Source organism: Pezoporus wallicus, unplaced genomic scaffold, assembly GCF_028554395.1.
Source record: "Pezoporus wallicus isolate ANWC-B61680 ecotype Strahan unplaced genomic scaffold, APGP_CSIRO_Pwel_v1 contig_8075, whole genome shotgun sequence".
Lineage (NCBI taxonomy): Eukaryota > Metazoa > Chordata > Aves > Psittaciformes > Psittacidae > Pezoporus > Pezoporus wallicus.
Window position 1 is genome coordinate 350,989 of NW_026641508.1, and position 23,321 is coordinate 374,309.

General features: G+C 38.8%; 1 protein-coding gene across 7 annotated transcripts in view; it reads left to right on the forward strand.

The window, feature by feature from the left end:
- Window positions 1-23,321, forward strand: part of AFF2 (ALF transcription elongation factor 2) — a 363,928-nt gene that overhangs the window by 100,348 nt on the left and 240,259 nt on the right. For all 7 annotated transcript variants that reach the window (XR_008974179.1, XM_057424103.1, XM_057424100.1 and 4 more), the window contains exon 2: window positions 17,449-17,569. Coding sequence is in view for 5 of the 7 variants with exons in the window: in XM_057424100.1 (XP_057280083.1) it covers window positions 17,449-17,569 (121 nt within the window). In the remaining 2 variants the exon portion in view is untranslated. The remainder of the gene's footprint in view (window positions 1-17,448; window positions 17,570-23,321) is intronic.

The following is a 23,321-nucleotide window of genomic DNA, read 5'->3' on the forward strand; positions in this document are numbered from 1 at the left end:
AAGTTGATCCACAAGGCTGTTGGGCTTTGCTTGGGATTCAAAGAATAGAAGCTGTATACTGGAATGTGGTACTTGCCTTTAGGCACCTGGAGGAGATGATGACCCAGTGGAACTAGAAACAAATGCACTCTTCTCGTTTTTGCAATTTCTATTTCCATGTTGTATGAGAAAATTGTAGCCCATTAAGCTCATTGTTTCATCTGCAAGCCTCCTTTCCTCTCCTTGCTTTAAAACACTGCAGCAGTCTTAACATAAAAGATATCTATTTGCCTCCTGGGTTTCTCAAGCACTTACATGTGCGATTTTTACATGGTATGTTTCTTTTAAATTTTACTCTGGCAGCCCAGGTGGTGGGAAGTGTAAGCTGCGGGCATTAAAGAAACTGGTGCAGTGTAAACGCATCTGCACATCTATACCTTCCCTGAGATCTGGCTCAACTGAACCAGAAAACCTTCAGCAAAGCTGTCCTCTTTGGTGTTTAACACTGCAACCTTGTGTTGACAAGTAAAGGTATGAGCACTAAAGATAAATGTCACCTCTCCTCCCCTTGTTTTGGCACTAAGAAATGCCATTGTCTTAATGTATAAAATTCTTATGTTTGGCATGGCACACAGGTTTCATTTTGAGGCAGGAATATGGCTGCTCTGTTGTAAGCATACCTTGATTTTGTTTGTTGGTAGGTGTAAAACAAGGATTGGAATTTCATCAGGTACCATAACCCCCTGGGTTTGTGTAATTATACTTGCTGCATGCAAAGGACTGGCAGGTAAATACATCAAGTGTTCATACTGGCCACTGGTTTCTTAGGTATAAACAAAACCTTTTCGACTCCCAGTTTTCAAGGTCAAGTAATATGCAAGAAAACTTACTTCTAGTTGATGAGTGAGGGATTATATGCTGACCTGCCTGTTGATTGGTGTTTATGAGTTACTCAGCTGACAATAGGTTTGCTTCAATATTGCACATTCTGTGCTACCACACAAATAATAGTAGTATTTCCAGTTCCAATCCAAATTATGGTGATTACTGAACTGCTGATAACTCTTCCAATTTCCCAGTCTTTTCCCTGGAAAGCTCTTTTTCACTGCCATAGGTCTCCATGTGCTTCCCTGCAGTCTTGCTCCTCTCCAGTAGGGTTCTTTCAGAGTTTGCTGGATAAGGAGGATAATTTGCTTTCCTGTCTTGTTTTGCTTGTCCACAGAGACAGGCTGCTCAAAAGAAGAGAGACCTAACCTGGTGCATCCAGATGCAGCAACTAGTAACTATCATTAGTTCCGAGTTTGAACCTCCCGGTGCTGACCTGCACGGTCTTCAAGAATAGCAAGATTGATGTGTCTGTTGCTAGTTTAACATGCCAGCCTAGGCTGCTTCCATACTGAGTTGTAGCGTTATTATCCTTCAATGACAGATATGTGCAGTGATGGTGATCTTTGACCTGCATAAAATAAGTCAAAGGAACAAAGCAAAACTTCAAAGAACACAAGTGCGCCCAACACTTTCAAGCTTATGAGAACAATATACTGTTAGCATGAGTATTTTGGAGATTTAATCGTTTCATCTGTACCTTGGCATGTTTTTGTAATTAGAAATCAGACAATCCTTTTAATTTTAGAGCTAGAATATCTCCTTTTTTTTTTTTTCCTCAGGAATCCTATGCTTTGATTTTCTTTTAACATCTTGCGTATCACATATTCTGAGTTGTCATAAAATGTATGTTGCATATGCGACTAGTAAAGAGCACTTACAGTCCTGTTTTTGACAGAATGAGTTGTTTAAGCCAGCTGCAGTAAAATTTTCTGGATTCAGACTAATGATCAGGAGAGTGATTGCAGATTCTAGAACTTTCTGATGTAGGGAGCCAGCAAACAGCTATAGCTGTTTTATAAACCCTAGAATGAATGCTTCCTAGAATGTACTTTGTTCATTTATTTCATACCATAAGGATAGTTTTCTTTTAATTATTTATGATAATAAACTTCTGAGTAAAGGCGTTCTGCTATATTTTGTAATGATAATGAAACTTGAGTGATGCGGGGCCTCTCCACAGCATCCTGATATTAAACGTGTCTTGAAAACAGAATGAGGAGTTGGTCATGTGCTCTTTTAGGATTTTTTTGCTATTTAAGTAGGGGTTGAAAGCTTGTTTGCTTCTGCTCTCCTGCCATTCCCTTCCCCTCAAGATAAAACAGGGGCCTAATGCTGTTTCATGTATCAGAAATCCACACTGTTAAAAAGAAGCTCTTAATTAAGGCTCAGGATCCCGCACTTTTTAATGTATGAGAGCTTGTGGAAAGCATCTTAAAGAACCTTTCCAAACATTCTCTGCAAGCTTATAAGGAGCATCACAAATTTTGCCCACTGGCTGCCTTTATTATCATGATAAGGGTTGGGGGAAGGAGGGGTGTGTGTGTCCTGGAGTGCAATTAAAAAGGCCTTTGCGAGTCACCTGTACAGTCTTTATGTGCAAATTGTGGCAGATGCAACTCAAGAGGCTCTTCAGTAGTTCATTCCTAGTGGCATGCTTTTTTTTTTTCTCTCACTGGTAATCTATTAAAGTAAAAGCTATTGAAGCAAAAGGCATTTCCTGGGGAAATAATGATCAGATAGGAGGAGTTGGTAACGGAAAGTACAAGTGAGGGCCATCTATCCCAGCCCATCATTAGCCTCCAGAAGATGCCCTGTACTGAGGGCACTGATTTACTGCTTTACTTATTTTTTTTAAAGTAAAAAGGATAAAGAGCAGTACCAATTTGCTGTCTGCGTTTTTAACAGTTCTCAAATACCGTGCTTGTATTTCATCTGTTTTGACCTGGTAGATTGATAGGATGCCATACGGCACAGTGCTTACGAACTTGATAAATAATAATGTAGGGAGCATTTATCAAGAATTAATGCCTCTCAACTAGCCAGTTGGAGTACTCTAACATTTGTGTTTTATTAATTTGATAATTATTAGCCTCCCGAGTGCTAAAATTGAAGTCTTACCTTGCTGGTGCTGGCATTAGAACTAGAAAGAGACAAACACTATAAATAGAGTATTAATGGTGACATTCAATGTAGGTTTTAGCCTTTACAACAGGATGCGTGGGGAGTATATATTCTGGTAGATAGTACAAATAGAGATGCTGTAATAGTAGCTTCTTACCATTAAATAGGGAGGTTAATGGAGTTGTAAGTAACAGGACTAAGACATGGGCAATGGGAAGTGGTTCCATTCCCACAGCTGCCAGTGATTCATCCTGTGGCCATGAGCAAGTGCTTTCATCTTTCTGTGCCTCAGTTTCTCAACTGGGAATGTGTGTTGCTAGTGGCAGTTACCTGCTTAACTAGTGTTTGCATGAAGTTCTGAGTTAATGTGTCAGGAGAGCCTTTGTTCCCCATTGTTGTTACCAAATTTGTAAATATTAATGGGAAAAAAATGAGCGATTTATCTGATTAATTGCAAGTTCTCATCATTTGGTGTGATAGGCAGTTCCATCTTCTCCTTTCGCCTGATGATTTCTGTTAGCATTACGAGAGCATTTACGAGCCTGTAAAATGTTAAATCTTCTAGATCAGATCTGGCTACAAAAATCCTATTTATACTAATGCTCTGATGTGATTGTGCTGTAATCCAGTGAATTAACAGAATCATTTTTAAAAAGCAAGCAAGCTATATTCTGTTCAAGGAATGAGCCAGAATCTGTGCAGAACTGAGGAATGTAGTTGGAACAGTTTCCTCAGGATTCATCCTTGATGAGTTGACCTGGCAGAAACCTGTGAGATCAGTAAGTGTTGATACATCTGCTCTCCATAAAGGCAAGCTGACGTATGGAGGGACCAAGGCTATTTTGTTCAGATAGAGAAATGCTAACACAGAGGAGAAAAGAAACTAAGGAGTCATATAAGTAGATGCTTTTGTATTCATAGAGTATATGCCTCCTGATACTAATTTGGTACAATACCAGTTAAAAGAACATAAAGCTGTAGTTCTGTCTTCTGACAGAACTTAATGTGTTTAATAACCGGCCTGCAATGGTGAAGAGATCCACGAGGCCATGGCCAGATGACCTCCTTGAGCAGAAATCATTAATTAAAATGTTTAAATCATCAAAACAAGTTAAGGTAGATGTGAAATGTGGCTCTACATGTGCAGTCATGGGGCTTGTAGCTAATGATATGCAGATTGCTGTAGAGGCTGTTGGCACAAGGCACTGCGCGCTCCTGTCTGACACACTGAAAACCACATTTGTGCTGGCCACAGAGATGAGCTACCTTAGAGTAACAGTTGACCCTGTCTGCAGGAATTTTTTACTGGGTGTTTATGTTAATTTTGAGCTTGGTTAATTTTGCTCCTTCCATCAGCTCTTTTAGGGCATGCTGTATGATGTGGGGATTGTGGCTCAGGAGGCCAGGCTAAATCTGTCAATGCACTTGGTTTTGTCTCTCAGGCTTGTCTTAACCAAGGTGGGTGTTTTGTGGCTATAAAATTGTCTCTGTAGGATTGTTTGCTTGAACAGATGTTACATTGGCTTTAGAGCTGTAATTATTCTTTATTTATGTCTGGTTGCTTGAAACTGGCATTTAAAGAATGGCAGGTTCTGGGTAGTACAGAAATGTGGGGGGGTTCGAATTATGTACAGTATGTTAATGTGAGGAGAATAATCTACACTGTAAAATCAGAGAATTCTTCCTGGACCCACAGTGTTACACACTTTTTTCAGGCTTTCAGTGTAGGGATGTAAGACCTTCAAGTGGAAAATTGTTAATTTACTATAATGAATTGAAATGTGAAAAAACAAATATTTAGTTAATTGCCTCATAAATCTGTCTGTTACTATCAGAGGAATTAAATTGATAAACAGTTCTTTAAAATTAATTTCCACATGGCAATGTGCAGATTTTATTTTATTCAAACCCCATTAGGTATTTGTATGAAAGAAAACATAAATTTGTATTTCTGTCACATTAAAGAGTGTGTGTGACAAAGCACACATTTACTACCGTGGGTACTGAGGTTTTAATACATTTGGCATAATGAGGAGAGCTCAGTGTTAGTTATTTTCAAAGGCAGTACCAGCTGAAAAGTGGAAGTACATCATACTGTCATGATTGCATCATGTTGCTTCACTGTCAGTACAGCTTAACTTGGTCCTTTTGCTGTTGGGGTTAGAGGACCGCGGACACGATGCTTGGAGGTCACATGCAGTTTTGGGCTGTTGCCAGTGCTGGAAGTGCTTCAGGAGGCTGAGGGGAAGGTAGATTCTCTCAGGCAGACTAGGAAGCTTGTTCTTGGTCACTGCCAGAATGGGAGTTCCTGGTGAGAGGAGGTTGGTGTTTTAATGCTACTGGGCCTGTATTGCCTCTGCAGCCACAGCTCTTCTCCGTTTTGAGCCTGCTGCAGTATCACTTGTTATGAAAGGAGGTGGGAAGCTGAGTGCTCTGGTACTTTAATCACCTAATGACATTATGCCCTGTGCAGTATCAGTTTGTCAAAGTAAGTGGGGCACTACACAAAATTAAATCATTCGATACACTCCATCCTTCCAACAAATGTAATAAGAACAGCCCTGCTGACCTCTCCCAGTGACATTCAGCAGGAGTGTCTCGCGGGTGTATGACCCAATGTTCTGGAAACGCACATAAAGATAATTCCTTCTTGCTGTATAGTATTGTTAGATAGTCTTAAATTTCAACTTGATGGTTGTCATCTCAGAGTTTAGTGGTGGATGAATGGTTGCAAGTTACACCTGGTCTTACAGTGAAGTTTAATGTCTGAGAGTCAGGCTCCTCGGTTTTCTTCCCTCAGCCATCTCTTGCTTCTTGAATGACCGTCATTGACTCACTTAAACTTTCATTCCCCCAGTTGTTTTTCTTGACAGCAGTTACTCCTTCCACCAATATAATCAGACATGACTTGCTCTGATCTGAAATGAGCTTTGAGATCCCCCAAAGAAGCTAGCTAGAGGGACAAAATATCAGTGATAACAGTGACCTGCAAGACTTCAGAAGAAGGAGGCTGCAAACACATTTTCATTTAGCTTTAATAATACTTTAATAATCAAAAGAAGAAATGTAATGTTTAATATTTAAACAACATTGCATTCGCTTTCTTCTCATGTTAAGTGAGTATTAAAGCAGGATGGAAGCTATTTTACATATTTTTACAGTAGACTATTTTATTATTAAATACTGAAATGTGCTGGAATGAGCCAGCCTCCAGTGAATATGAGTCAACTTACATTGCATTTTAATATTTGCATGTTGCATAGTATAATATTTCTATTAGACAAATGGCTGATGGTAGGGAATGTAAAAAGGATGCACTTTTGTTAAGTGGCACATTGTATTCATGTTATGAAAATAAGTGGGATTAATTTGCTGATTGATGCAGAAGGGGACAGAAATACAAAGTATTTAGAGTATAAATAACTGTTATTGAGGATGCAGTAATCCACATGTCTGGTCTTGAAAATGCAAGGGATACTGCTATGGGATGTGCACCTGAGATTGTCCAGACACTGAAGAGCACAGGAGCTCGCTGCCTGTTTGCCTGTTATAAGTGCAGGTACCCCCCAGGTGCATGTGAATTCTGTTCTTGCATATTCAGTAAAATAAAAACAATATTGTTAAATCAATGAGGTTTTCAGCCTATGTGAGTGATAAACCTAATTTGAGGTAAAGTGATAATTTTCAGATGTGTTGTGAAACTTTGCCAGAGAGTATTCTGTTTGAGATCATTCTTTGGCGAAAAGGCTTCTAGAGATGTTAAATATAAAAGACATCACGTCCTTTGTACTTAACACGAAGCTTCATATGCCAAAAATCTCTCAAGGCAATGTCAGTATTTCGGGGAGTGCTTTGCTCTTTTCTTGAGGGATTAACTGGGCATTCGTGGTTGGCTGTTGTCAGAGGTGGGAGGGTTAAACACAGCTTTGGTCTTACTTTCTTCTGGGAATTTGCCCTTAAATGACTGTATTTTCTTCATTGTGATATCTCTGTCATTCATGAAGTCAGTTATACATGTGAGATTTCAAACACATTCAAAACATGATTAGGGAAACAGATACAGTTTCTATTTGGCGCTGAAAACTGCAGTACTGGGATAGTCATTTGCATCACACCCACCTTAAAAATTCAAGTAATTTCAGACATGAGATTGTAGTTTTGGCCAGTCTAAATAAGACTCTGTTATGATTTGCTTTGTCTGAAGAAGTGAATTTGCTTTTTTAAGTGCTCATTTTTAGTTTTCAAATCCCAGGGAACATTTCAAACTTGTGGCAGTAACACCTACGTGCCATATCCCTAATAGCACAGCTCTCCCATGTTGAGTTAAATTTAAGGGTGGTGTTGTTTCAGGAAGCATGGTACATTCACTTTACTTTCTCTCAGTGACAAGGTCTGGGATCTGCTGCCTGGGGGGTGTGTGTGTGTGAGTACTTACTATGGGATAGAGGCAGATTTCATTGTTCCCCAGTCAGTTGGTTGAGATGTTCTGTGTACAATCTCTAGCATCACTTAAGAAAATTGTGCTTTAACTCAAAGTGATAATGGCCTGTGGGGTAGATTTGGAAGCTTATTTGGTATCTCATTTAATTTTCGGTTTCTTTTTTCTTTTTTTATGAAGACAATCCTAAATTTCATTTTATTTGCATTTGTCAACCCAGGATGTCTATGCAATCGGTATCTGCTTGTATCAGTTGTAAATAATGACCATAGAAGCTATGTGTCTCTGACATGCTGGTTTGTACTTAAGACTTTTTAAACACTTGGCAGTGGGTAAAAAAATTTCTGTTGGCAGGAGGAATATGACAGAAAAGCTAGTTTGTACCAACAAGTTGCTGCTGCTTAGAGCTGGTTGTGTTACGAGACCTGGCTTTTTTGTCATTATTAAATGACTAGGTCCCATCCAACCCTCATTGAATTCACTGGGAAAATTGCCAATAGCATCAGTTGAAGATGAACTATGCCCTTAGAGAGGATGTAAACCTCAGCAATGCTGATGAACTTTGTGCTGCTTTGGTTAAATAATTTTGTCACACTTTACACTCGTGTTTATAAATGAGGAATAAATATTATATGTTTGCTGGAGACATGAGCAGTATTTGTTATAAATTATCTTCCTCACTTAGAAGCCAATGATTATGATAATCCGTTGACCTGCTGACTCTGAATCTAGCTAGAAAAAATAAGTATAAAATATTATTTTTCTTTCCTGAAGCTGTGTAACAAACACCTTGTTGTTGTGAGGCTTTTTACAGTCTAGTGGAAGAAAGCTTAAAATCTGGAGTTTGAAACATTCTAGGTTCTTTCCAAGCTGATGACCATTAACTCTCATGAACTCTTATGAACTCTACAAACTCATTGCATTGCCTGCAATTTGGTAGTGCCCAAGATGGGTAATATATGTCACAACAGCACGGAAAAGAGGATGTGTGTTTACTTGAATCTGAAATGAAAGTACCTTGCATTTATTTGATTATCTCTCTCCTTTCTAGTAGATATTACTACAACAAATGGAAGCAATTATATAGGGTTTCAACTGAGAGAAGAGTAATTTATTTAGAAGATAATTTCTCTAGTCAAACAGTGTCCTAAGTAACAATCAGTTAAATCATATTAGGCTTATGGTACTATTTTTCTGTGTGTTTGGATCTTTGGATCAGTCTGTATGTGTGCACTGCACTCAGAGACCTGTGTGCACTTCCCCTTCAGTCTAAAATTGATGAATGAAATGTCATCCTGCTGAACTCCTAGTTTTCCTGTTGGTGGTATTCTTCAGCACACGTTAAGTTTAAGAACATGTGGTTAAAGAGCTGCACAGCATGTGAAAATGCTCCAGGGAGTAGAGGTGCCTGTTAGTAAATGAATGCATTTATTAGAGCTGTAGGAATAACAGGGAAGCACTTCTGTGATAAAATACTCAAGTAGTTGAGACTGCTGATTCATCTGTTTCCAGAAGGTTATGTTAATCAATGTTAATCAATGATTGTTCTGTAATGGTTTTTAAATGGTTTTTAATGGCTAGATTTATTTCTGTTAGCTATGTTGCATATCATTGCCAGTATTTCAAGAAAATACAAATGTGTGGACTCCCTTTTTAAGGGAGCATCCTTCAGGTGCCCCAGAAGGTTTTGAGTGGCAATAGCAAAGAAATTTTTGAATTATAAATATGAAAAAGGTAAAAATAAAAGTAGAGTTCCAAAAAGCTGAAAACTCAAATAGTTTTCAGCTCAGATTTAAGAATTCGATCTGTACGCGTTGAGTGAGAATAATTATTTTGCGTTTACATACATTAAAATATATTTTCATCTTTGAAAATGGTACGTTTCTAAAAAGAACCTTGGAAATTTTCAAGATTTTTTTCATAATTTGAAGTATCCAGGTAAAGGAACTGTCACAAGCATTGTCAGATCTTTAATTGCATTTCTTAGTTTTATGCCTTGGGAGTGATGTATGTACAAATACACACTTTGTAGCAGTACTATGCTATGTTTTCTGTCCGTGTGTATAAAGAATAATGCATAACATGCAAGTAAACAAAACTGTGTCATCTGTAACACTAACATAGAATGCTGGTGCTGATGGGCAGGTGGAGTATGATGGCAACTAGGAAGCCAATAGGAAGCTATGCAGTGAAGTACATTTGAATTATGGTATCAGTGAATTTTGAAGAAACTTCAAATTCCAGGAGATCAACAAAATTTTAAAACCAACAAAAAAATTTGAACAGAAGGAACTGTCATATCCTGTTAAACTCACAAGGACAATGAAATTTGGAGTTCAGATTGAACCTTATTCCCTGTTCAACCCACTTGTAGTAATCAGCATCCCCTCACAGTCACAGCACATTACCTGTCTAATAAAGCTTCCTAATCCAGATCCCATGTCCTAAATGTAGTTCATTAGATGCCAAAAATGTTCATAAGTTTCACATTCATCAAAGTTTGTTCCAGTTTATCTGTGGTTTAGGGGAAATTATAACTAGATTCCAGGTGTCTGGGAAGTTCATATTAATGCCATAATGTGCATTAATTTATTAAAAGAAAAAAAAATACAACAGAAATAACCTCCTGAAGTTACCGTAACTGGTTCTTTTATTTATGCATCATATGTTTACTCTTAGAAATGCTGCATTTTGGAAAGCTAATTTATGTGACTGATGTTCTAATGGCTGTGTGTCTTTTAAGGTCCTTTTGAAAGTGCGGTTATAACCATTTTCCTCTTAGTTTTCTTCCTTCCCTTCCTTCCTCCTTCCTGTGCTTTTCCTTTGGTTTTGCTTTCTGTTTTCTATACTGCAAATCTGAACTGACAAGAAGACTGTAATAGGACTCCAAAACATACCTTGAGCACACATTGTTAACCAAATTACAATTGCTGATGTCATTTACACATGTTGCCTTTCAAAGGATGAACATGTTCATTTAATTTGCTTTTTAAATATCCATAGCAGTGTCCCCAAGCATTTTAATAAAGCAGAAACAGTTAATTATTGCCAAATAACGATATCCAAATATAGTGGTCTGCAGATTGCATTTAAATATATCTGACAGCCCTTCGCTCTTGAAAAGAAAATTGTATAAATTGCCAGTTATTATAATTTTGAATAAGTAAGTCTTATCTTGCCTCTGTTTCTCTATTTCCTGCGCACCCCTCTGCAATACTGTTCAACAGCCATGCTTGCAGTGGGACCATTTCTATTACAGAGTGATTGAGCTCTGATTTACACATCAATTACCCAACTTCATGGAGATTTTCATGCTCCCCTAGCTGACATCAATGAAGCATAACTGCGTAAGTGCTTTATTTCATCCCAGTTTTTGATAACTCAGACTGATAACTAATCATATTGAAAGACAATGTGCTATGATACAGGAAACAATAAATGCTCCCCTTTGAAACGGCATCTATTCTTTATATCCTTACTATTCAGGAGCTTATCTCTGTCATCCATTCCTTCAGAATCGTTCCTTCCAAATTCACATTTAAGGAAAGGTTTGGGGTTGCATAATACCAAAAAGAGAAGAAAACTGAGTGAAAATAACATTTTCTAGGTACTTGGGGGGGTGGGATAAAAAGAATGAAGAATATGACAAATATGAGCCAAACCCTTAGCCTTCTAGCTTAAATTTCCATAAATTGCCCAGGGGTCTCTTGGGTGTTATTTTGTTCAGCGACTTTAATCTTCTGTATTCCCTATCAAATATGCTACAGGAATGGCATTGTTTTTAATGCAAATTGTTAAGAGATTTAGCTCATGTGGATAGATAACCAGTGACCATTTCAAGTGCTTCTCTACAGAACTGTTGAACATCAAAGACAGAATATTCTATATTTTAAAATAAATCATTTAAGTGCAGTGATGGATATGTTCTGTGCTAGGTGCTTCCAGCAACTGTTCATGTTATGAAGAAGAATACAACATTAAAGTAAATGTTAAATAGGAAAGACAGTGAGGAGCTGTAAAGCTGTTCTATTATGGCTTGATTGGTCTCTGTCAGGTACTAAAATTACCGGGACAAAGATGTAGGTTCAGTGCTGATAGAGAAAGAGAAGTTTCACTATTTTAAGTGCCCAACACCCTGGTTAGGGTGTTCTCATTAAGTGAAACAGAGACTTCAGATCAGCAGGGAACATTAACAACATTAAGTTGGTCATATTTATGCTTATAGGTCAGGTTTTGAAATTCTCCTCATTTACTGAAAACATTTTAAGATCTAAGGCTTCTTTTTTCTTTTTTTTCTTTTTTTTTTTGTTATAATTTGCAAAAAATATATTGAAACCCCATAGTGCATAGTGGGAGAATCTGAATGTACCAGGGAAGCGTGTTCTCCTTCCCTTATATAGTATTGTGATACTCCGCTTTTACATGAAATCGGTGGAGGTATGGTGAGATAAATCTGGAGTTATATAGAGGTGAATTCCTGATGTAATGTATTTTCTAGAAGGAGTCTTTTACCTAGTCTGATTATCAGGTGAAGTGCCTTTTGCCTTACAGTTTTACTGGCATTGAGAAAGAATTGCCCTAATGTGGAAAAGCAAGCGAATTTTAATGTGATTTTTAAGCATGGGAATATTCTCATGGACCTGAGTTGAATTTCTCATGCGAGTAAAAAACATTCATGAGTGGTTTTTGATTTGGGATGTTTAATGCCTTCTGCAGGCATATGAGTTAGTTCTCGAGGAAGCCCTGTTTCCGAATTGGCTTCTTGAGTGCTTGTGACAAGCAATGATTCCATCCCAAAGTCAGAGCTAGGAAGAAATAACCTTGGGAGAGACATTTTATATCCACAGTGTCTTAGTTTAGAAGCTTGTGTTTATTTCTTGTTTCCGCAAATCGAAAACATTTCAGTTTGAGAACTTCTTTCATCTTTTAGGCATATCTGATATTTTGGGGGGGGCAGAACTAGTACAGGGGAATCTTTGATCTGACCATAGTGTGCATTTCTACGAATTCAGACAAGTTACTGAGAACAGTGACTACTTCTTCCCTAACTTGTGGATAAATGCTGTTTTCCTTGAATGTTGTTCATTTGTCCCCATGGGTGTATTCTGTCACTAGTATAAATCCTCTCTGCTCCATCTTTTTTATTGATTCTTTTCCTGTTGGGCTTTTGTTGTTTTGACTGAATCAACAGAGTGATATGCTGTTCTCATTCATGTTTTTTTCTGCAACATTAGGTGTTTGATAATTAATTTTCTTTTGTTTCCTACTTTTTCTTCATATCACAGTGACTACCCCATCACATTTGGTCTGATTTCTTTCTTCTACTCTTTCTCTTGTCTTTCAGGCTCTTGTCTTCCTTGCTTAGTCTTCTGCGCTTTGGGAGACTACTTCAGTGGCTTAGTTAGCACATCCTTGAAGACAAACCCCAAATGCTAGGTTTCAGCCTTTAGCTGTTGGTCTTATTTCATCAGCTTTCCTTTAATGCTTCCTTCTAACCTCCTGCTGTGTTGTAGTCTGTCCTAAAAGGCTTTTTCTTTTCCCTCCAGATCTTTTGCACCACATCCTCTCACTTTCACCACTGACACTAACACTGTCTTTTCCAGTGCCCTGAATTTTATTGCTGTAGTTCTTCTTATAGACAGTGTGTGTCTGACTTCGTCTCTTGCTGCCAGATCCACATTTTTAGCTTCCAGTCCAAAACCTATGCACATGCCTGCTTTTGCCTTGATAACTGCTTTCTCCTGCCTTAGCCCCCTTCTCCCCTCTCAGCTCCATTCTCTGCATTCAGTCTGGTCCAGATTGTCCCTGCAGCCATTGTGGCCCATGGTGAGGGTGAAAAGGTGAAGCTCCATGGATCTCACTGATGATCTGCAGATTCATACAGGCTGAGCACCTGGCCTGTCACAGCACATCAGCTCACCCCTGTCTCTTAGGGTGTCCGTAGCTGAGAATGATGACAAATGGATGTCTGCTGGTCTGATCAGGGTGTTGGAACTAGATGACCTTAAGGTTCTTTCCAACCCTAACTATTCTACGATTCTGTGATTAAGCATCAAATACCGTTACTCAGAATGCACTAGCAGCCTGCCCAATGTTAAACATCCCAAACCTATAATACAGTTATGGTTACTGTTCTTTCTGCCAAATCCAGCATGCTGGTAATTTGTGGATCAGTGGTCTCATCTGCTTCTTAAACGTTCTTACTGCTCACCATTCCTGATCTTCTCATATTTCATACAGACTTCCCCATTCAAACTCAATTATTAATGTCATAAATGGTAAAACCAATAAAGCTCATGTATTTAAACTACATTGTCACGTAATAGCTGCCTTCTTTGGTACTGTATCATGGCCTGCAGCTGTTTACTTCTAAATCTCTTTAAGAAATATTTCTGAAAGTCTGTATTTGTGATTTCCTGCTCTCCTGGCTTTAGAACGCTCATGAAGTATTTCTTGTACTAATGAGACAGACTGAACTCTGGTGTTCCTCCTGGTATCTGACTGTAGTTTTCACTGACACCTTCACCACTAATCACATATCTGTATTTCACAGAACATTAGTTAAACTAAATATTAAACATAAGTCCCAGAGATTGCATTGTGGCCACATTAAGAGTTTCTGGAGAGCATCCCATTAGGTTCTCAGTGGACTGCAGCCTTAAGATCTAATCAGCATCCCGCTTTGGATTACAGGGATCCAAAGAAATTGTTATCCTAATCTGTGTATGATCTTATAATATTTGACTTTCCAAAGCCACAATCAGCATCCTGTCAAGCATTCCTATAGCAAAAGTACATGTGCAGAGAAATAAACCAAGTAATTGACCTGACAGGATGAGCAAAGCACTTCCTTTTGAACTGATACTTTGGACACTTAAGGCTGCCGTGTGACTGTGTGAGTGGAAAGTTCAAACTGAACCTTTATTTTTTGTTTGTTCTCACTAAGAGAACAAGAGAGAGGTTTGAACTGATGCAGAGGTAGCAATACACTTAGGGCTTTGCTTGTGCTGTAAAATGGATGCTCACAGTTTGGTGGTAGGTGAACAGCATTGGGGTCTGCTGTACTCACTTCTTGGGTGCGTGGAGTATATAACTTTCATAAACACATTCACTAATAGAGAAATACTTCACTTTGTGCTTGAAAACAGTTTTTTCAACCTTCTGCAGTTAACTTTGTAAATAATGTCTTAGCTTAGCTTAATGTCCTTTAAAGTGGTTATGCCACTTTGAATTACTGCTGTTTTCAACATTTTTTATTTGTGGTTTTGTAATGTGTCATAAAACATATCTCAATAGTCTTAGAGCCTTTGCTGCTTTTTCTCAGATGGGGTATGGCAGAATGCCTCACTTGGTTCCCTAAATACTTTGCATGCTTGAGACCAGAGCCAGCTTTTAGATAAGAGTGCTAGAACCTCATGTGAAGGGTGAGACCTGTTCTGTGCCTGTAATCTATTATTCTGGGATCAGTGCATTCAGTGGCCCCTGGTTGATTTGAGTGGGCCCACTATTTCACCCTGGAGCTCCGGGCCAAGGTTGCCATTTGGGAAGCCATAAAACACAGCTCTAACTTTAATGAATAATTCTTTCTGAAGTGAATGCTGGCAGTGCCTGGGCTAGGACTGCTCCTGTAAGCAAAGATTACTTACACAGGACATGAAATCCTGCTTACACTAGATACACTCTGCTGGTGTTGAGACTAAGAGTCATGCAGTCAGTGGGTCACACTGCTCAAAGGACTCCCTGGAAAGATCTCCCATGAGAGGGGTGAATACAGAGTGTTCCTGCTGCTCCTGGGCTGAGTTATTCCAGGTCTAAAGCAGCATCCTATGCCAGAAAATTTGTGGGGAGAGTTGGACTCAACCTTGTCCTCATCTTCATGTACCAATTTGGGAAACAGTTTATAGGCATCTATTCCCATACCTGTGTATTTAAATCTTAAGTTAGGACATGAAAGGGGGGAGGCTTGTGCTCCTCTATACCTTTTAGTGAACAGGTCATTTGTGGTTTGCAGTATTGTGTCAGCAATATGATCACATATAGTATAATAAAATGACTGCTGCTTACAGAAATTTCCCTTCCAAATTTCTCAGGAAACCAGCAAATAGTACTATAGCTTCTGCAGAAATACTGAGAATGATTGTAACAGTGTTCTGGAGCTTGATGGTGGAGGAGTGATGTCACCAATAAATAAAATAAATGAACTGTGGCGTCTTTTCAGCCTTCTAACTTGTGAAAGAAAAAGGTGGATGGAAATGATTCAGCTCAGCCTGTGTGTAGGTGGCTTTGCATTTGGTGTGCAAGCCGTATTTAAGCCTTTTTCAATCCAAACTAAGTGATCTTGAGTTGCTTAAAGCAATTATTAATTAATATTTTGTATTTAGGGATCTTATTGTGGCATTAGTGTTTTTTTTCTTTCCTTCCCTGTACAAAACCAAGTATATGAGTGTAAGGATACGTGGAGTCATCAAGCAACAGACATACACTTTCCTGTGCTCTCTGCAGGGCTTGCAGGTTCAAACACAACCTGCCGGAATCATAAGAACTTTAATTGAGTAGATAAAGAGGTCCTCATAATTATAAACTGCAGTAGGTATAACAAGAGGCTAAATACATAGCTGTGGTTTTAATTAGCTGGTGCTTCAAATTAGTAATTGTGGTTTCACTCAGAAATCAGTGACTTTATACACTGTTAAAGCCTCATCACTGTGCAGTTCATTCCTCATTATATCTCTCGGTGTGAAGCTTTCAATACAACATCATGCTGAGCTAAAAAGGCAGAAGTTGTATATATTTGGTTATCTTCCAAGTGCAGTGGAGCTCTATGGAGATTTAATTCATTCTTGTCAGAGATAGGAGAATTAAGTGTTCTTTGTTACATATGTAATACGTATGTTTGTATGTTTGCATTTGTACATGGAGGGTGAGCATGGATGTGTGCACATATGTCTGGAATCTGCTCATAAGGAATAATGTTAGTGCTTATACTGAACCTGCTATTCAAATTGTCGTCTGGAATTTGGTAGCTAATTAGCTGACACAAAGCAGAGCCAAAAGCCTCATAACAAATCAAATCTGGGCTGAAAGCACAGAAGTGTCCCTTTATGCTTGTCGCATGAGAGGTTGTCAGTGCAAGTTGAAGCGTGCATCTTTCCCTTTCCTCTTTCCATTTTTCTCCCTCCTTTAGGTTTTTAATTATATCTTTTCCCTCAGAGGAGCAGGAGGTAGTTTGCAAAGCCAAGAGACCAAAGTACTTCAATGCTATTCAGGGGAGAAGTGAATGTGGTCTCTCAGCTTGTCATTTAGGTCTGTCAGGTGCACAAAGTAAGCTGACGTACAGATAAGTGCCACTTGCCATTGCTATGCTGAGGTGCTAGATCCTTTTCTGTTTGTTTGTTTGTAAAACTATCTGATACTGGAATCAACTACCCTGAAGCCTGTTCCGGGAGCCTGCTACAAAAACACATTTTAAAACCCCCTTGACATTCACAATGCAACCGTACATAAATTTTAACAAGTACAAGGGACAGAATTAGGTGGTCTCAATCACACGAAGCTGAACTGAAGCGATGGGATGGATAGAGACAAGTGTGACACCGTTAAATGGATTTGAAGGTGTTGTGGTGCTTTCCTAACTTTGCATTTGCTATCTCTGCAAAGGCACATTCATTGTGGGCACAGGTTTGTGTTTGTGTGCGTGTGGCACGTGTATTCTACAGACAGTTCATACAAATACATCAAAATGTGTTTTACTCTTCTGCATAGTGCTCTCTTAATTTGAAAAGAACATTTTTGTCTGTTTTCACTTCAGCAGTGTACTGACTGTCCTACTGCCCAATTTCACATATTATTATGATTGCAAATTTACATTTGGGTAAATTATTCAGTTGCTGTTTCTTTCTTTCAGAATTGTTCCCAGGAGTTGCATTGTTTCTGGTGTTTTGCTGCTCTTACTGATAGTAATGAACATGTAACTAAATAATGGGGAAAATAATGTGTCTTTTTTGTGTCTTTCTCCTCTTCAGTCACTATGAGCAAGACCGGAGTGCGCTTAAGCGGAAAGAATGGGAGAGAAGGAACCAGGAGGTCCAACAAGATGAAGATCTCTTTGCTTCAGGTTTTAACCTATTTGGGGAACCCTACAAGGTAAATTGCATTGTTGTGTTTTATGTTTTCAGAATACCTTTTACCTGAATGCATTTTACAAATACCGATAAAGCTTCTCTTCACCTGTAAGAAAAGAAAGTATCACATCTGCCTTGGTAGTTATACTTTTGAACACACTGTTTATCCAGATCAGCACATGGCAGCAGAGCAAACTGAACGCTCTGCCCAGCGTTTCATGCTATCATTTGCAGGATCAGAGTTTTTGTTAGAGTACAGGTCAAGATTTCTTCCTGTAAACACACAGCAAACTCCTGTGATAGACATATCAGCTGCACGCATTTCTACAATTGAGTTCATACTTATAAAGCTAGCACTTGGTCCTTTTATTTTTAAGAAGAAAATATACCTGAGTTGTTAAAACCAATGTCCTCTTATAGATAACGAGCTCGTAAGCTTTCTTGTGCAATCATAACCATCCACAGAAGTCTTTTGGGAGACTGTCTGAATCTTTGGGGAGCATAACAAGGGTATGAAAGGGACTTATGACAAGACTTATTCTCTCAAAGGAGCTTTGCTGCCTGAGATTTTCATCGCCAAGGGATGTCCCCCTTTATGATTTCTGCTGCTTTGATTTTCTGTAAGCCATTCCCTGAAGAATTCATCAGAATGTAAATTTCCATATCTCTTTCTCCTCCCAATCAGTGACATCCATTGAAAGGCCACCACTTCATCTTTCCATTTTACATTGTTAGCAGCTGTAGGGAGGATGAGGGCTCTTTGAAAATTGCCCGAAAAGGAGGAGGAAAGACTAGAATTATTATCAAATGGTGCCTAATAATTATAGACTGGGAGAGTGTGATAGATACACTTGACTCCTAGCTGTACTTTGGTTCAGGCTGACTAAGGAGCCACAGGCCTCACGTCCTTGGGGTGAACTTGGAGCTGGAAAGCCCCTGGCTCACATACAAGGGAGCGGAGGTGTCTTGAAAAGTATTTCGAAAGGTGGTTTCAAAACTCAGAAATGCAAGATAGCTGAAGTACTGAGCAAGATATCAGATCTAAAGCAAAGACATCTGTCTTGTCTGTGCTGTTGACTAGTAGCCAGCTACTTCACCCTATAAATATTGCCATCAGCATGGGCCCAGTTTGAACTCTCCCCGAATTGCAGCTGGACTGCACATCAGGTAACTCTCCCCTTTGAGCAGGGATGTCTCAGGGTTTGAGATCCTGTACTTGAGACTGAGAGATCCTTCCTTACCCAAGGCAAAGAGATACCTTACCTGTTAAAGCTCCTTGGTAAGTGATTGATAGCATGCTGAATTAATAATATGAAGTGTTACTAATCTGTGTAGTTAGTGTAAATATTTATGGGTAATTCCATTAGACATGAACTGTTGACCAAGTTTGGGACTAAGTTTGAAACCAGCCACCCCTAGGCTCCAAAAGGAGTTTAGAAAGAAAGGGGGTCCACTTTGAACCTCATGTAGGGTCCTCCATGCTCTTTGAATCTCTAGTCTCTGTGTGAATCATTTTAAGTCATTTTCCTTAGTATGTTTCTTCCATGTAGTAATCAATATGGTAAACCTTGCTTTCGAACCTTGCTTCAAACTTACTGAACCTTGGCAAACCTCTGTTAAATTGTGTTAAATTCCATCAAACTTATTGAACTCTATCAAATTATTATTTTACCTCAATAAAACATATTGCTGCTTCTCTCTTTTGAGTGAGGTGCATTTCACTCACCCATGACAGACTTATTCAGCCAAATAAGGATTCTGCACTAGGAGAGTTTGATTGTGGCTTCTTTCTGGTTTATTTTTATAGAAATCCAATCAATACACTATTTCTGCACTGGACCACATTTTAGCACCTTTGTGGGAATAATAACTTACTGTGAACTGATTTTGTTGAAATTTCCTGCAGGTCATGCAAACATTGTTGTTCATTTTAAGTGGTCAGCGTAAATCACTGCAAAATTTTGTGTCAGGAACTAAAACCACCACACCGCTGTTCCCACCCCCAATATGAATGGTAATACCTGATTTTGCATCTGTTAGTGTGCATGAGTTTGCACCAAGAATACACAGAGCACACATTTTGTCAAAAATAGAACAACTGAAAACAAAACAAAAAAAGACCATCCTGGTGATTTTCCTGAGCAGATTGGGTTTTTTAAATTGCTTTTCACCTGCTTGGCAGAGAAGTTTGTCAAATCTGTGGGATTGAGCAAAACATAATGTATTACTATCTTAAAAAAGCATTGTAATTATAAATTGCGAAAGATAAAAATTAGGAGGAAGTTGCATGTAAGCCAGTTACATCTGTCTTAAATATGCAAAACAAAGAGAACCAAAGACTGAATAGGGAAGCTGGGGCTTGCCTACATTTTATACGGGGGGGGGGGGGAAGGACCAAGTGATAGATTGTTATTTCCTTGGTATCCTAAGATGGTTAGGGTTGGAAAGGACCTCAAGTTCATCTAGTTCCAGTCCCCCTAGTGGGATACCTCACACTAGACCATGTCACGCAAGCCTCTGTCCAACCTGGCCTTTGAACACTGCCAGGGGTGAGCATTGCTAAAAACAAGACACAACGCAGATTCCTAGGAACTAGTGAAAACTGAATCTAACTCCTAGTGGATAATGTAGTGATTTGTGTTCTTAGGCGAGTGCAAAATTAAATTCTTGGGATTCTGTCCATGTTAATTCTAAAATAAAATGAAGAGGCCATGAGGTGAGATGTGCTGCACGTTCAGTTTGAATTCGTCTTCCATTTTGAGACAAACAGATGTTTCTGTGTGGATGAGGCTCAAGGCCTGGCACACACAGCAAGCTGACAAGGTATCCCATCTTGTCTCTTTTGGGTGCTCTCAGTGGGAACAGGAGGAGATGAAGCACTGCCTAGCAGTCAACTGTTGTGGCCTGTGGTGAGCACAAGGTTCACATCCTCAGAGGGGCTAGCTCAAGGGATGTGAAGGAAGATGTAGACTACAGCAACAAAGGAAAGGTTGGGAATATCAGGTGTCAGAAAATATCTCTTTTCCTTTCTTTTATTCCCAGACCTAGTGTCCTTCCTTGTTTATCATTCCTTCCTCAGTGTGTTTCCACAGAAACCCAGAAAGGACTATTAGGGTAGGGAATACCACAACTGCTGTTTTGATGTTTTAAAGGCTGAACAGCTAGCAGCTGTGTAAGATTGCTCTGAGGTTGGGGGTATTAAAATCTGTCCATTTTCGCATGGAGTTTACTGCCATTTTGTATCATGAGATGTGTGGAGTATCCGCCTCCATCTGTCATCTCTTTGCTCTAGCTGTTGCAACATCTTCCTTTCTATCCCTCTGTCAAATAAAACTTGGCTGATCATTATGGTTTTGGACAAGTGCGTGTTCCTACGTCGATTCTTTGTAGTATATGCATGTGTACACATACATGAAAAGAGATATTTATATCTGTGGGTGTATAAAATACATTGGTACATGCTTATTAAAAGATAAAAATGTTCTTTTCAAGCTCTGCTGTCTCATGTGGGGAAACAATGACAATGTTTTGACAACATGATGACATCCAGCATTATTTCAGGGAGGTCGGGCAGCGAGGTCTGTGTTGCCCTTTAGTGCAAGTGGGTTGCAGGTCTTGCCCTCGAACTCTGGTGCAACCTGCTAATGCTTGATTTTGCAGTAGTGATCAGACAGTGACAACAGACATTTGAAAAAGCAATGTCAAAGTTTTCCTGAGACAAGCTGCAATTTTAGCACTGAGTTGTTGATACTGTTTAATGTTTTGAATTAGTAAAGGCTTTCAGAGATGAGTGTTTAGAGAAAGCAGTAGGAGTATTTTTTGTTGCCTTTAAAAGGAATCGCCCCAGAAGAGGTCAGCTTGAGAAAGAGAACACAATGGGAAGCATTTCCATTGGGGAGCCTTTGATGCATGTTAAATCATTTATCTTTTTCAGGTAAAGCCCCTCAAAAAACCCAAATAAATCTCAAGCTTCTAGCCCACAGAGGTTAGTTTAACTATGAGGCATGAGAAAGTGAATGAGTTATGAAACCTCAAGCTTCATGCAAATTTTCACAAAACCCTCGTAAATTGGACCTACAAGTTTAAGTGCCTTAATTCTTTTCTTTGTTAACCTAGAATGCAATAATAGCTAGCTAGCAAATTGGTCTTCCAATAGGATTGTATTACAGATACTTGTAGAAAGCAATAGAACCAGAGGTAGGAAGGTGTACATTTCCTGAATTAACAAGAGCCTAGAATGATGGGGAAGGCTCCTATGCATGAGTCACAAACTAGGCATATAATTTATGCCTTGGAATTCTCAGAAAATGCTTCATTTCCTTAATGGTGGCAAAATTGTGATTTAACGTGCTGTTCAGAAAGCAAGATGTGCAGAGTTATCCTTTAAGAAATAAGTCAATTATCCAGAATATGAAGGTAGAAATTGTCCCAGATCTGGAAGTAAAAAAGAGCAACCACAAATTATGACTGGATGTTGTGTTTATCTTGCTGGTATCCCAACTTGTCAAGAATATTCTGCTTCTCACAAGAACCCTGAATATGTTGAGTAAATAAAATAAAAACATTAATGTTATGCTTTATAGCTTAAATGCAGGTAGTACACTGCACTCTACACACCCAGTCTTGTACAGGTGGCGTTACAAAACTCCAGTCTTAGTTGTGCGTGTTCTAGTTTTATTTAAGCGTAAGTCAAATTAATGTTTGCATTCACTATGTGTTTTTTGCTTTGCAGTCTAGTCCAAAGGCCATTGAAGAGAGCAATAATCCTTCCATTGACTTCAATAACTATTGGATATGAGCTTTAGTGCACTTAATATGCTAAGGATGTGTAAATTAATTTAATCTCTGTGCTTTTCAGGAAATTTATTTTTTATTAATGCTCCCAGTAAATGATTACAAATAATAATACTTTATATTTGTACAGTGGCTTTTGTCTGCAGAATGTTCGCATTCTGCAGAAAACAGAGTTAGTGTCAAGCAAAATTGTATTTATCATTGTGACATGTAAAAGAAAATAGGCAGAATCAGATACCTCCAACACAGAAATGATTGAAAAGCTCTACATGCAAATTAAAATATTGATTCTTTCTGTGAGGATCTAGACAAGAGCCATTTAATATGCTGTGATGTTGAAGTGTTCTAGTGATGATATGTTGTCAGTACTTTCTTTTTTTCCTTTTAATAAAAAAACCCAAACTTTTGCTTTCTGGAAAGTAAGCTAAACGCACCCTGGAAGTGTAGCTGAAGCAGAGGTGAAGGCTGGTGGTCAGGCTTTTTTCGATACTCATCTGTTTCCCCTGTGCTACTCCATAAGGAGTTAAAGTGTTTGGGGAAGGAGGAACAGAACAAGTATGTAAGTGTTTAGACTTCGCATCATAATTCCTGCTGGGCCCTTAAGCACAATGGAATCTCCTTGTTTTAAATTTGGGGGTTGAACAGAGAGAGCCTGGTTTTGGCTGCTGCCCAAACAGCTCATTGTGCAACTCAGTTGAAGGAGAGGGCTCATATACAAAGAGCTTATTCTTAGCTTAGCTAGAATATAATTTTTGCCACTAAAATGACCAACCTAGGGACTTACTTAGTGAATAAAAAAGTTGTGGTTCTCCACGACTGGGATTATTAACTGTGTCAGTTAGGAACACTGGCAAAACGTATACAGATGAGAACACTGAACAGTTAATTTTTAAATCACTGCCTCAGTGCAATGGTAATGTATGTTACAATCCCTGAGAATGAGCAAAAGAAAATTTGCATTATTATCTTCTTTTTAAAAC